Source organism: Neovison vison, chromosome 3, assembly GCF_020171115.1.
Source record: "Neovison vison isolate M4711 chromosome 3, ASM_NN_V1, whole genome shotgun sequence".
NCBI lineage: Eukaryota > Metazoa > Chordata > Mammalia > Carnivora > Mustelidae > Neogale > Neogale vison.
In genome coordinates, this window is record NC_058093.1 from 83479406 (window position 1) to 83495042 (window position 15637).

At 35.8% G+C, this 15637-nt stretch overlaps 2 protein-coding genes across 3 annotated transcripts in view; one reads left to right on the forward strand and one right to left on the reverse strand.

Annotated features, from left to right (window-relative positions):
- ACVR2A (activin A receptor type 2A) overlaps positions 1-15637 on the reverse strand; it is an 84634-nt gene that overhangs the window by 40405 nt on the left and 28592 nt on the right. The gene's annotated exons all lie outside the window — the stretch shown is intronic.
- On the forward strand, positions 12446-14064 carry LOC122902675 (protein SET-like). Its single transcript, XM_044242535.1, has one exon. It carries the CDS (start codon positions 12503-12505, stop codon positions 13370-13372), a length of 870 nt encoding a protein of 289 aa, XP_044098470.1. The 5' UTR covers positions 12446-12502; the 3' UTR covers positions 13373-14064.

Here is a 15637-nt window from a genome sequence, read left to right on the forward strand (position 1 = left end):
GTCTCAAACTATCCATCTTAATTTCCCTCCAAATACAATCAGTATTTACTGAATGATAAAATGTAAAAAAAGCAATATAAGAACTGAATAAAAAAACCCACTAACTACTACAGCTTCCCAGCTTCAAACAGGTAACTGGAATTAAACATCTTTAACAACTAAGAATTGCATTAATTTCTTTTCTGATTAAGAAGACAATGTTTTTCACAGTCCTGTGACCTGTATCACCCTGTCACAATTTTCCTATGTATACAAACAACATTAAACAGAAAGAATTGTTTGATATCTCACAAATATGAGGGACACTTCCTTTTTTTTTTTAAGACTGAATGAGAGAGAGAGAGAGCATGAGAGGGGGTAGGGTCAGAGGGAGAAGCAGGCTCCTCACTGAGCAGGGAGCCTGGCAGAGGCTGGGTCCTGGCACTCCAGGATCATGACCTGAGCCAAAGGCAGACACTTAACAAACTGAGCCACCCCGGTGGCCTGAGGCTCACTTCTGAAAAAGTTCTCTAATGGTGTCTGAAACTATCAATAAATTATTGAGAATACAGTATAAATAGGCATGCTTCCCTTAAACCTGTTCCTCCTATAGGCAAATTAGTCCTCTAGGAAGGGTTAATGAAGTTTCAAAAATAATAAAACTTGATAAGCAATTCTTGTTTCCCTTTCACATATTATTGCTTCCTGCCACTCTAGGGGTAAAACACACATCCAAAGAGAATCAGCAACAGCAGGTAGATTAGACTGATGATGCTTTTAATCCAAAACATTTTATAGTATAAATTAAAGACAACAGAATAGTATCAAAAGCATTATACAAAAGAATGATTTTAGATAAGCAAATAACTGGGAAATTCTAGTATAGTACAACCCCATGGCACCAAAAAACCCTAAAATAAGTAAATATATACAGCATTTTATTAGTTCAACAGGTATTATTTAACAGTCTCTCCCTATGCTAGGTAATCATCCAACTACCCAGAAACCTGCAACTTGAATGAGTAGCATACAACCCTCAAGTTGAAGGATTTCTCAATTCCCCCCAAAAAGGTATTTTTAAAATTTTGGCCAACTGGAAGTATACAAACCTTTGTATATTTATATGAAATAGTCCAATGTATACTTATTTTAATGAATTTAATGAATTAAGTTTTATGAATATTTTAAAATCAAAGCACAATTTTATAAACAATTTTGTTCAAATTTCACATGTATCTCTCAACAAGTATCATCTCATTTTTTTTTTAAGATTTTATTTATGTATTTGACAGAGAGAGACAGTGAGAGAGGGAACACATGCCAGGGGGAGAGGAGAGAGAGAAGCAGGCTTCCCACTGACTAGGAAGCCCAATGCAGGGCTCGATCCCAGGACCCTGGGATCATGACCTGAGCCAAAGGCAGACACTTAGTGACTGAGCCACCCAGGCACCCTCATTATTCTTTTTGAGTCATCAAAAACTATCAAAACATGAATCATCTTCACTTCCATTTAAGTTGCTTGAGAAGCAATACGTTTTAAAGTCATATAGGCTATTATCACTGGAAATGTTTTTCCAAGCCAATAATATCCATTCACGTAATACTAAGGCAGTGATTTTCTTTTCACTGTTCTAAAGGAATATTTTGTGATCTTCAAAAAGTAACTACTTATAATATTGCTTTTAAAAATGAGTTTTAAGGTTTTTTTTTTACAGCCTCTGTAAATAGTTTCTCCAAGAGTAATTAATTTGTTTAAACTCTTAATTCCCTTCTACCTTAGGAAACTGACATAAACATTCAATCGAGCACTGACTGGCATAATTTCAAGCTCGCCTACCTTTTCCAAACATTATATTTTCATTCAAAATAAAACTGAGAGAGCCTCAAAATACAAAAAACTTTGTAAGGATTCAAATACAAAATTACTCTTCTTCTGAGGAATAATCTTTTAGAGTAAATTATGCTTTATACTGAGCATTTACAGATGAAAAAAATGGACTATATGCTTGTACTACAAATTAACACACCATGATAAGTGCTACAGATAAATGCTGTAGGAATTAGAGATGATAACCTATGAGCTTTCTAGAATAAGCCCTGTTACCCCTTCTGTATCACCAGTGCTTGGCACAATACAAGAACTCAATAAATGTATACAAAATCAATTCACCAAAAAAAAGAAAAAAGACTTTACAGAGGAAGTGGGACTAAAGCAAATTATTAAGGAGAGACAAAACTATGGCAAACAGAAGCAGGGAAGATAATGACCAAGTAAGGAGGGATGTGAATAATCAAGAGTGTTTGACAACACTGCTCTTAATAAACGTACACATTCCATACTGTTTAGTACTGGGTATAATCAAGGCAGGTCTGCAAGACATCAGAATTAAGAAAAAGAACAGAAGTGATATTTCTAAGATTAATCTGAATACAATGACTATTAAAGTGTGCTGGATTGGAAAGAAACTCAATAAGCCACACTAATAAATAAAATATTACCCAATAAAAACCAAGGGTCTATAGTCTATCATGTGCTGACCAGTCACAAGTATCAAAAGGACTGGCAAATTAGAAGACAGAGATCAAGTTTTTGCTTTCCATAGTCCCTTCTTTGGTCCCTCTTCATGTAAGAAAGTAAGATAAAAGTGATTTAGTTTATAAAAGTGATTTGCGTGTAGAGGGTTGGCTGTTTCTAAATGTTTATCTTCTAGCATCTGACAAAACAGAGCTGGCTTCCATACTATCTACCCTTTATTTCTCTTTGTTGCTAAGTCTCATCCTGATATTCACTCCTACTGTCATGAAAGATACATATTTTCAGGGGTAAGTAAGATATCTTCAAAGATGAAGCACAACAGCAAAGTGTTTTTGCCTACAGCCACAAAATGTGTGGGATATCTATAAATGCCCAGGATGCAAGATTAAAATAGTCCTACCCAGTTCTCTGGCACTCATTCGAAATATGAATTACATCAAAACAAGTACAAGTAGATACAAGTATTACCTAGGTTGTGTAAAATAAATTTCTGATATTAGATGTTCATCTTGTGAGGGCAGGGGAGATCACGGTGACTGCAGCTAGAGGCCAGTACTCCTATTAGAATTAATGGGCTATTTTTAGAAATTGTACAAAAGCCAAAACGGGCATAAATTTAGAGTAGTAAGAGATAAAAGGTAAATTCGCAAAATCAGAACAGAGCTCTTAAAATAGATTAAGGAAACACACACAGAGCAGTTCCTACTAAAAACAATCTATACATCTCAATTACAGTGAGAAGCCACTACGTATATTAAGATTTTTTAGTGCTTTATTTTCTTGTGAAGATGCAGCCTTCTTTTTAGTAAATCATCAAACTCTGTCTGATGCAAAAAGACTAAAAATGGCTCATTTCAGCTGCTATGAAAGTAATGTGAAATATCACCCTTGAGGAGCTGGTAGTATAAAGAATAAGAAATTGAAAACAAAACAAAACAAAACAAAAATGAAAAACCACCTCATCACAAAGTTTTCATTAAAGTAGTATCTGGCAGTTTAAAATCATCAAGTGTAGAAAATTAGCAATACTTACTAGAGTAGCTTTAACTAGCAATACAATTTTACTCAAGGAAAAGAATGCAGACTGAAAACAAACTATGACATTAAATAACAATGGATACAGAATCAACCTAACTAGCCTTAAATCAACAGCTTTTTTTTCATATTTATAACCAAGATTCCTAGTATTAGAAAAGAAAAAAATCTAAAATTCTTGTTTATTACTTTTGTGTGTTATAAAATTTGTCCCACTTCAAAACTCATTTTAATAATGTTTCTATGAAACTATAAACACAGCATAGGTCTTCCAGCATCCTTTCTTTTCTATATTAACACACAGCATGGAAGACAAGTCACCTTCCCTGTTTGGTTGCCCTGGGCTGTTTTTAAGGACTAGGAAGAAAAATCCACAAAAAGACTTCTGATAAACAGGTTAGAAATAGGAAGGAGAATAAATTTTCAAATAAAATTTCTGCATAATAAAAACATTTTAAGTCCTATCAATCTTTTGTTAAAAAAAAGTAAGCACCTCCTTACTACCAACCACCTCTAAAGGGAAACATAAATACTTTCCAGCATTCTTCCCAGATTTTTTTTTTTTGCCTTACCTGTTAATACTCTTAGTACTATCAGTTTGACAAAATATTACAAGATTCTGTCCATCTTGCTCAAGTAATATAAACTAGAAACACAACTACTATGGAATAAACTAAAAATCTAAACGTATGTGGTAACAGACAGTATGCGCATGCGTGTGTAAGGAGTAAAAAGTACTTTTAAGTCAACATTTAACTACTGGTTTTTTTAAGGGCTCCTAATACTAATTCCTGACAAATTACTAAGATAACCACCTAAAATCTATTATAACATTGTTAACTTGTGACTAATTTTTCCCATATAGATACTTCCAAAGTAAGTATACACCTACTTTGTAAGGACCCAGATTTTCTTAATATTTTTAAAATTTTAATTCCAATATAGTTAACAGTTTTTATTAATTTCAGGTGTACCATGTACCGATTCAACCATTCCAAACTTAACGACTGCTCATGACAAGTGCACCTTAATCCCCATCACCTATCTGACCCATGGCCCCACCCACATCCCCTTTGGTAACCATCAGTTTGTTCTCCATAGTTAATAAAGACCAAGGGGTACCTGAATGGCTCAGTCGGTTAAGCATCTGACTCTTGATTTTGGCTCAGGGTTGTGATCTCAGGGCCCTGAGATTGGGCCTCAGGTCAGGCTCCATGACAAGCATGGATGTTCTCTCTCCCTTTGCCTCTCCCCCTGCTTGCACGTGTGTGCACTCTTTCTAAATAAATATATTTTTTAAAAAGACCAAGATTTGAAGAAAAACCTCAATCTCAATTTCTCAAACCTCTTTCTTAAAAAGCCTCTATATAAATAAAGTTTTAGAGCCCCAAAGAGATCACCACATTTGTAATGGTAGAATTTCCTTTTATAAAAGAAGCAAGCAGCTCTCTTTAAATAAATTCGGAACAATTTCTCATTTTTTGATTCACTTAACTATATAAAAAGGTGCATTTCTTTACTAGCAAAACTTTCAGAGGACCTCATTTCTTAAACTCTTCTCTAAATATAGAAGATGCTGTACAAAGGGACTGTTCAATAAGAGACACTAACGTGCACTTGATTACTAAACTGCTAATTAAAGCCACCCATTACAATGGTTTCTCCCAAAAGAAGAATCTTCAAATTGGTATATTTCATTGGTTATTTAGAATAAAGCATTGATTTTATCACCCATTACCAAAGAACTTCAATTTCCTGAATACATAGAGTATACACAGAATAACAGGAACCAAGAAAACAGCAAATCACAAAACTCCAAATTTCTGATTCAACTAACCAGCACTTGGGACCACATTTATCTCTCCAGGACAGTCCAAGAAAGTCTGGCAAACTTCCAAACCTCATTGTAGCAACATGGACGGGACTGGAAGAGATTATGCTGAGTGAAATCAGTCAAGCAGAGAGAGTCAATTATCATATGGTTTCACTCATTTGTGGAGCATAACCAATAGCATGGAGGACAAGGGGCGTTAGAGAGTAGTGGGGAATTTGGGTAAATTGGAAGGGGAGGTGAACCATGAGAGACTATGGACTCTGAAAAACAGTCTGAAGGGTTTGAAGTGGCGGGGGGGGGGGGGGGTGGGAGGTTGGGGTACCAGGTGGTGGGTATTATAGAGGGCACAGCTTGCATGGAGCACTGGGTGTGGTGAAAAAATAATGAATAATGTTTTTCTGAAAATAAATAAATTGGGGGAAAAAAAAAAAAGGGAGGAGAGGAATACTTAGAAGAAAAGACCTGCTTTCTTCTCATTTTAAACAATATAAATAGGTTTCTTATTCCATTATTGGGGAGAGATTTCCATCAAAAAAGGAACAGGAAATATAAGAGCCCAGTGTTTTCCCCTTCACCAACAAGAAAATTCTTATTAAAATCCTTTTACCTCTTCTGTCCCTTGAAGGACACTTTAAACTCTATTTTGCAGACATGCTACAAGAAATCTTAAGTATTATGTCTTTCACACAGGTAGAGCATCTTCTACATCCAACGAATATATATAGTGCTGACATATAGGTGCCAGGCACTTTGACTCTTGGGTACTAAGCAGAAATAGTGAAAAATAAAGTATTTTCAAAATTTGAGAAGTCTTTAATCTCAACCTGGGAAGAAGAGAAAAAATGAGAGGCTGAATTTTTAAAACAAGACACTAAAGTAAAAAATAAGAGAGAAACACACATATCTTTAGACACTTCTAAACTTCAACTGAAGCTTATTCTAATTTCTCCAGTAAGGGAAGTAGGAAGGCAAGACAGATTACTTTTTTTTTTTTTTTTAAGATTTTATTTATTTATTTGACAGAGTGAAATTACAAGTAGATGGAGAGGCAGGCAGAGAGAGAGAGAGAGAGAGAGAGGGAAGCAGGCTCCCTGCTGAGCAGAGAGCCTGATGCGGGACTCGATCCCAGGACCCTGTGATCATGACCCGAGCCGAAGGCAGCGGCTTAACCCACTGAGCCACCCAGGCGCCCCTCAGGACAGATTACTAATCAGAAGATCACAAAGACTAGGGAACTTCAAGTATGCTTCTTTATCAACATATTTTATTTAAAGGAATAAAATCATGTTAATGCCTCTAAAAATGTAGACTTTGTCTTGGAACTGAATTTACAAGACAAAATGATGAATAAAGAAATACAAGGGTGTCTGGGTGGCTCAGTAGGTTAAGCCTCCAATTCTTGATTTTGCCTCAGGTCATGCTCTCAGGGTTCTGATATCCAGCCCTGTGTTGGGCTCTCTGCTCAGCAGAGAGTATACTTCTCTTCCTCTCTCTCTCTGCCCCTCCCCACCTCTCTCTCTAAAATAAATAAATAAATCTTTCTTTTTTTTTTTTAAAGGAAATATAAAAATCAAGTGAGATATCCTGACTTGCGTACAGAAGTGCTCCCTACTAACCACTGCTTGATACTACAAAGCAACCACATCAACTCCTTAGTGCTAGGTAGTAAGGACATTTTAAAAAGTAAATAAACCCTCTATAAATGCATTCATACTAAGTATAAAGAAACCATCTATTCATATTAGCACCCCTAATTGAATAAAACAATAAAATAATGTTGTCCAGTTTGTCAAAAGAGTATTTATGGATAACTAAAATTTTAAAAGAAAATAACAAAATCGGGTCAGAGATTTAAGTTACAAGCAAAAGAATTTAAGAAAATCTAAGCTAGTTTTTAAAAGAGGTGTTGGTGGAACAAGGTTATTACCTCAAGTTACCAATATCTCTTCCTAGGCTGGAGCAATGGCTTCCCTAACTGATTTCTCAGCTTCTACTTCTATCTCGTCAAAGGAGTTCTTCATCCAGAAGTCAGAAACTTTTTTAAAGCAAATAAAATCAGTCACTTGCCCAACTTAATGCTATTCAATGGTCTCCCACCACCCTATTCCCTAAAATAAAACTTGAACAAATCTTTCTTCTCTGGCCTTCCACAATCTGGCTCCTCTTCAGCCTCAATTCATACCAGACAAAGAACAAACTCTTTCGGACCTTGACACATTCTTTCTACTACTCCCTCCCAATTTCAGACCCTAAATATTTGAGATAATGGACTGCAGTAAAACATTAAGAAAATGTTTTGAAAAAATGCTTGAAAAACTTGAAGAAAAGTTACCAGATCAGGGCAAAATATCAATTCTAATTTGGAAATAGTTCTCAAACCACTGAGAACAGTTTGATTACATTTAGTAAGTTTTAAAAAAAATATGTATTTACCATCAAATTTTCCATTCCCACCAAACTACTGATCTCAAAAATAAAAATACTCAGCTGTTTTTCTATATTTCTAATAGCCATTCTCCATCCCTCTAAAAAAGAAAGCTTTATTTGCTACTTGATTCCTAAGAGACAAAGGAAAGCCCTTAAATCTAATAACCTTTCTCTAAAAATCCCTAGTCACAATAACACAAAACATGCACTCCTCCTCCTGAACTCAAAGAAAGCTAAGCAAAAATTTCAGAAAAACATACCAAATAAAATAAGTATCTGACTCTAGTTTGGTCACTGGCCTCTTAGTTATTAGTAAAACTATAAAAGTTATATTTGTAAGTCACATTTGTCCCCTTTAAAGATAAAAACATCTATCCAGTATCTTTCAATAATTATCAAAGTTGTTTTAAGACACTGACTTGTCTGATGCTATAAAAGAGTAGCAAGGATAATAAAATTAGATTAATAAACACATTTTTAATATCACAAAATATATTTAATCTAAATCCTTCACATTTACAATTTTAAAACATTTCTTCCAAATGTAGCTTAAATCTTTACCATCTAAACTGAAGGAAAAAATTTTTTCTTCAACATTTTAATAGTCTTGCTATATTAATACTGCCCCAAATATAACAATTTTGTTCTATGCTAATTACCACAAAAGAATTATTTTAATAGTATCTTAATAGAGTTTTCCCCTCCACAACTTAATGCATTACAGTATATATACTACAGGCATCAATTTTTACTGTAAGGATTCACATTTCTCTGTTTAACCAGTCAGTAGATAAGAAATAGGGCTTTCAAAGAATAAAAATAGGGAGCATGATAAATTTATTACTAACCGTTTTAATCAAGGATCATAGTTACAGCAAAACAAAACAGAAGTTACAATAAGCCTCCTTCAGAAAGCTTTCACATAAACATCTGTACAGCCTATTACTTACATTTAGTACACAAATTTTATCACCCTAAAATAATGTTCACTTGAAATGTCATGTTTACATTGAAAAGAAGCCATAGTTACTTCAACAATAACCAATAACTGATTGGTCTTTGTTATGTTAATGATTATTTTCTAATATGCCATCACCTACATCTCATTAATGAAACCAGAAAAACTGTTCATTTAGGCTAATAGTAAAAGGAACTTTTTCTGTTCAGGAGTATGACAGAAAACCTTGGAAAACACCAAATGATTTACTTTTAAATCCAACAGTGGAAGAGAGCGAACACATTGATAGACCTGTGCTTATGTTCTGTAAGTTAAATATCTTGAAAAAGAATTCTGTTAGCCCACCTTGAATGGCAATTTACCATTTCTTCAACATGCTCCCTCCTAGAGATGTTTATAACCATCTAAAGAACAAAGATCTACAGAACCCTAACAATTATTGGGGCTATTTGCAGCCTGTATTTGTAAAACATTTAAACATAAGGCAAAAATACTTACTAATGAGCCACTGAATTATACCTATAAAACAAGATTCAAAGATGTTCTAATATACGGCACTTTTTTTCCCAAGTTAAAAGCTACTTTCCCAAAGCCAGAAACAAAGGTCACAGCTGGCCAGTGTTTAGGTTCAGATCAACCCTTGGAACAGAAGTCTGAGATCAAGATGTGTAGCAGAAAAGCAAAGGAATTCAGAGACACAGAAACTTTAATAATAATGCTACTATTGTTACCCCTTTCCATACTCAGTGATGTATTTGTGCACTGAGGAGGCTGAGAAGGGACAGGAGCAACCAGACAGAAGAAAAGGATGGAGACAAAAAGCAGTTGAAAGGACATGAGCAACAACTGCACCCACCATAGTTGTTCTCAGTTAAGCAGCTGGCTGGCCGCTGACTCAGGGGTCAACAATTCTAATCCCTGGCCTTCCACTAAGTCTGAAGACCAATTCCTGGTGGAATTCACACACCCTCCTCCTGTTTAGCACTTATACCCACCTGCCCCAATTTTCAGTGAAGAACAATTTTGCTTTTTAAAAACAAATTAAGAATGGGAACAACTGCAATGAAACTTTGAACCCACAGGAACTTACATATTTTTAGGTATTAAAAACCTTCTAAGTCTAATGAGAATGAAAGTCTAAGAGAATGAAAGCGATAGGCTGATGAGAATTATGTCCTAGCTGCCAAACAATCCAAGATTCATCTTTAATAATAGAATTTTTAAACATAAATAAGCATTTACAGCATATTCCTAACACTTGAGGAGACATTTTGGGGTAAATATCTAAGAGAAATGTCAGCAGCACTGGTGTAAGGAAAGAACACTTCAAATTTTTAGTTTTTTGCTTACTCTGGTACTTAGAAATTTTAAATTTTTTACATAATGTCTCACTCATTTTTATCATTATTCCATTCAGTAAAAAGGTAAACAAAGGAGAAGAGAGAGCAAAAAAAATGACACATTACAAGAAAAACAGAAATAACAACAAACAGAAACCACTCAAATGAAAAACAGGGAGGTAAAAAGATCAAAACCAGGATTTTTCATGGGAATGAAGGTATTATACCCTTTCGAGAGGTGAGAACTAATGTTGTAGATGATGCCTATAGGAGCAACTAGAACTAGACAGAATAACTCTCAACCATTTTTCCGTAATGAAGTAGAAGACATTGCCTCTGTATCCTATTTTCTGCTTTCCTATTTTGCCACATAATCGTAACAGTTTTTACCAATGGACTATAACATTTTTGGATCCCTGAAACTAAAAAAGGAAGGGTAAGAAGTATAGACTCCTTTTAGAGCCACCTATGTTCTATGATTTTTTCTTAATGTTTTCTGTAATACTAATATTTGTTGTGCTTTAACCAGCAGGATGGGTTTGTCCCCTACTCTGACATCTGTGTTATCATCATTTTGAGTCTCTAGGGAAAACACACACACACACACACACACACACACACACACCCTCTGATGTGCAACATTTTTATGTTCATTTTCAAGCTGGAAGCATACCTAATTTATGCCATGCAGCCAGTGCTTACAACTGATGCCTCTGGAGGCAACCAGAAACTCAGCAGTGTCTCTAAAGGGGGAAACAAAATGCTGATTTTTGGATCTCAAACCACACCTACTAAATCAGATTAAAGGTGTGCTGTTATACTGCATTTTTAATAAGCATTTCTATATATTATGTGTAGGTATGAGATACAAAAATAACAATTGTTAAAGCTTGAAACACTGTATGTAACAAAGAATAGACATTTGATAATAATCTGCTCCCTCTGGAAATAAGAAAATGCAGAATTATATTTTATCATCCCCAGAAGGTACCCTAGCAGTAGGGGTAGCTTTTTGTTCCAGGTTGGTATCTTCTGTTTGTTGATGGCAAAAAGTACCAAAGGTAGACTTCAAATAATCCCTAAACAAGATTTCTATTTAAACAATGAAGAGTCACAGAAATTACTTTTAAAAATTATTCTTACTGTTAATTCTTACTAATGTTAATATTACTAACATCAAACACCTTAGGCCTCTATATTTTTAAAAGAGTTTATTTATTTATTTATTTGACAGAGAGAGAGAGAGAGAGGAGATAGATTACAAGTAGGCAGAGAGGCAGGCAGAGAGAAAGAGAGAGAGGGAAGTAGGCTCCCTGCTGATCAGAGAGCCTGATGAGGCAGGACTCGATCCCTGGACTCTGAGATCATGACCTAAACTGAAGGCAGAGGCTTAACTCACTGAGCCACTCAGGCACCCCTAAGCCTCTATATTTAAAAATTAGAATGAACATCAGTTTTTCCTTCAAATTATTACTCACTTGGTTTGAATATCTATAATCCTGCTTAGCCTCTATGCAACTTATAAAAGCAAAATATTAAATAGAGATGGGAGAGATGAAAAAAGCTTATTATTTTGTACATAAGAAATCTGGAATCAAATACTTAATAAGACCTGTCATCTACCAAGACTCTCCTTGTACAGAAATCATGACTGATTTACAGCTGAGAGTCACTGTCTATATACACATGTAAAATACACATTATATATTACAATGTATTCATATTTAGTAAGTATTATTATATGTTATGACCTATAGAGTTCTAAAATTAATCATCTTTTTACTTAAACTGATTTTTACAAAGATATCTTACATGATCCTCACAGCAATCCTACCAACTCCAACTGTAGACTTATAATACAATCAGAAGATTCATACTTGAAACAAAACATATCTTAGAATCATCCAGTACATCATGTCCAGTGCTTCTCAAACTGGATGTGGTATGGAACAGTTACAATGGAGTGCTACATAAAACTTCCTTTACCCAAAGAGATCAGTTCAGTGGGTCTACAGCAGAGCCCAAGGATCTGCATTTTTATCCAAGTACTCAAGTTGATTCTAATGCTGGGAGGACCTCAAACCACAGTTTGAGAACCATGAAATAATTCAATCCCAACTGAGTCCCAAAAATGAAGTGATGAGGTCATTATGTGGTGGATTGGGACTCAATCCCAGACTTTGGCTCATTTTCAATATGCACACCATTCACAAAACAAGACTTAGAAAGTCTTTCTTCACTTAATAGGAATTCTGTGTAAAGAAATTTTCATGAACTATTAATCAAGAGGTTTCAAAGCTGAACTCTGAAAACTGCATTAAGAAGTCACAGTTTAGAGCAATCAGAGCTTCCAGACGTGCCTCTCTCCCGGTTTCCTGGAGTTTCCTCGCAGCATGGCCCCCAAACGCCAGTCTTCGCTCCCGCCTCAAACGAAGAAACCGAGACAGCCTCCTGCCCCCAAGCCAGGGCAGACATCAACATCTCAGCACTTGCATAAAGGAGAAAAAGAACAGCAAGAAGCAACTGAACATATTGATGAAGTACAAAATGAAATAGACAGACTTAATGAACAAGCCAGTGAGGAGATTTTGAAAGTAGAACAGAAATATAACAAACTCCGCCAACCATTTTTTCAGAAGAGGTCGGAATTGATCGCCAAAATCCCCAATTTTTGGGTAACAACATTTGTCAACCATCCACAAGTGTCTGCACTGCTTGGGGAGGAGGATGAAGAGGCGCTGCATTATTTGACAAGAGTTGAAGTGACAGAATTTGAAGATATTAAATCAGGTTACAGAATAGATTTTTATTTTGATGAAAACCCTTACTTCGAAAATAAAGTTCTCTCCAAAGAATTTCATCTGAATGAGAGTGGTGATCCATCTTCAAAGTCCACTGAAATCAAATGGAAATCTGGAAAGGATTTGACGAAACGTTCAAGTCAAACACAGAATAAAGCCAGCAGGAAGAGACAGCATGAGGAACCAGAGAGCTTCTTCACCTGGTTTACTGATCATTCTGATGCAGGTGCAGATGAGTTAGGAGAAGTCATCAAAGATGATATTTGGCCAAATCCATTACAGTACTACTTGGTTCCCGATATGGATGACGAAGAAGGGGAAGGAGAAGAGGATGATGATGATGATGAAGAAGAAGAAGGATTGGAAGATATTGATGAAGAAGGAGATGAGGATGAAGGTGAAGAAGATGAAGATGATGATGAGGGGGAGGAAGGAGAGGAGGATGAAGGAGAAGATGACTAATGGAACACTGATGGATTCCAACCTTCCTTTTTTAATTTTCTTCAGTCCCTGGGAGCAAGTTGCCGTCTTTTTTTTTTTCCTTTTTCTTTTTCTTTTCTCCTCTCGTGCTCATTCGCCCTGTTTTTTGAAGTCTCCTTTTTCTCTCCCTTTATACCATGGTTCTCAGCTTATTTTGGGGGGAAATACCTTGAGCAGAATACAGTGGGAAAAGAATCTCTACCCCTTTTTGTTCCAAATTCATTTTTGTCCCTTCCTGTCTTGACAAAAACAAAAACTTTATGGAATCAACACCACCGTGCTCTGTGGGAAAAAAGAAAAACCTTCTGCTCCCTTAGCTCTGCTGGAAGCTGGAGGGTGCTAGGCCCCTGTGTAGTAGTGCATAGAATTCTAGCTTTTTTCCTCCTTTCTCTGTATATTGGGCTCAGAGATTACACTGTGTCTCTATGTGAATATGGACAGTTAGCATTTACCAACATGTACCTGTCTACTTTCTCTTGTTTAAAAAAAAGAAAAAAAAAACTTAAAAAATTGGGGTTATAGAAGGTCAGCAAAGGGTGGGTTTGAGATGTTTGGGTGGGTTAAGTGGGCATTTTGACAACATGGCTTCTCCTTTGGCATGTTTAATTGTGATGTTTAACGGACATCCTTGCAGTTTAAGATGACACTTTTAAAATAAAACTCTCTCCTAATGATGACTTGAGCCCTGCCACTCGATGGGAGAATCAGCGGAACTTGTAGGATCTTATTTGGAATTGACATTCTCTATTGTAATTTTGTTCCTGTTTATTTTTAAAATTTTCTTTTTGTTTCACTGGAAAGGAAAGATGATGCTCAGTTTTAAATGTTAAAAGTGTACAAGTTGCTTTGTTACAATAAAACTAAATGTGTACAAAAAAAAAAAAAGAAGTCACAGTTTAGAATATGTTATAAACATGTATTCCAAGAAAACACTATGGTAATTCTTCTTCCTCCATCTGGTATTTTAAACTAAGAGAAGTAACAGGAAGATCCTACCAATCAAGGTCACTACGTGCATACTCATTTAATCCATATATGTCAATGAAGTAGATATTATTTCTGCCCATTCTATGGATGAAGAAACTGACACTTGGGTGTCTGGAATTTGCCAAGGAATATAAAATTCAATGGTCAGGCCAAACTGACTAAAGTTAAAAGTATAAGCTTTTTTTTTTTTTCTTTAAAGATTTTATTTATGTATTTAACAGAGAGAGACAGTGAGAGAGGGAACACAAGCAGGGGGAGTAGGAGAGGGAGAAGCAGGAGGGAGGCTGATGTGGGGCTCAATCCCAGGACCCTGGGACCATGACCTGAGCCTAAGTCAGACACTCAAGGACTGAGCCACCCAGGTGCCCCAAAAGTATGAGCTCTTAACAATACTTACATATGTAACCAATGTCCCTATCACTAAGTCCTCTTAATGACTGCCTAAGCAATAAGTTTTGATCTAGTATTCCACATAATCTTTCATTGTTCCCAAGTCACCAAGAACTCTGTCCAGTTCTTATCTCATAAAATCAATCCTTTACCTCAGACCCTTCTTCTCTACTATATTACAGTAAATCATCCTCCCCCGCCTCACTGCTATCCACATTTTACCTGCTGATCCCAACAGTTTCTCTTGGATGTCATTATGAGTAACTACTGCTCACAGTAGTACACACCTTAGGCTAAAAAGCCCCTAGTTGGGAAGGATGTTTTCTTTAAAATAACTATTTTATTCCTCTTATAGAATACTGTCTACTGCCACATCCTGCCATTTCCTATATTCATTTTTTCTTTTGAATCTTTTTCTCTTATCTTCCAGATGATTTCCCCACCATCTACCAAAAAAAGTTTCATACTAGTTTCTCAATCTCTCTCCTGAAATTACATACCATTTCATACAGAATTCCCTGAACTTAGTTTATCTTAAGAGATCATGTTCACTCATCTTATGCCTTCACCAATTTCCTGGCATTACCGTACTTTCACCAAACACTCTACACCTGAGCTGATATAGAAGCCACTAGCTATATGGTTTACTGAGCACTAAAAATGTAGCTAATCTGACTGGAGATATGCCGTAACTATAAAACACACACTAGATTTCAAAGACTTAGTACCAAAAAAACTCATCAATAATTTTCATATTGATTACATGTTGAAATAATACTTGTGGGGCACCTGGGTGGCTCAATGGGTTTAAGCCTCTGCCTTGGTTCAGGTCATGGTCCAAGGGTCCTGGGATCGAGCCCTGCATCTGGA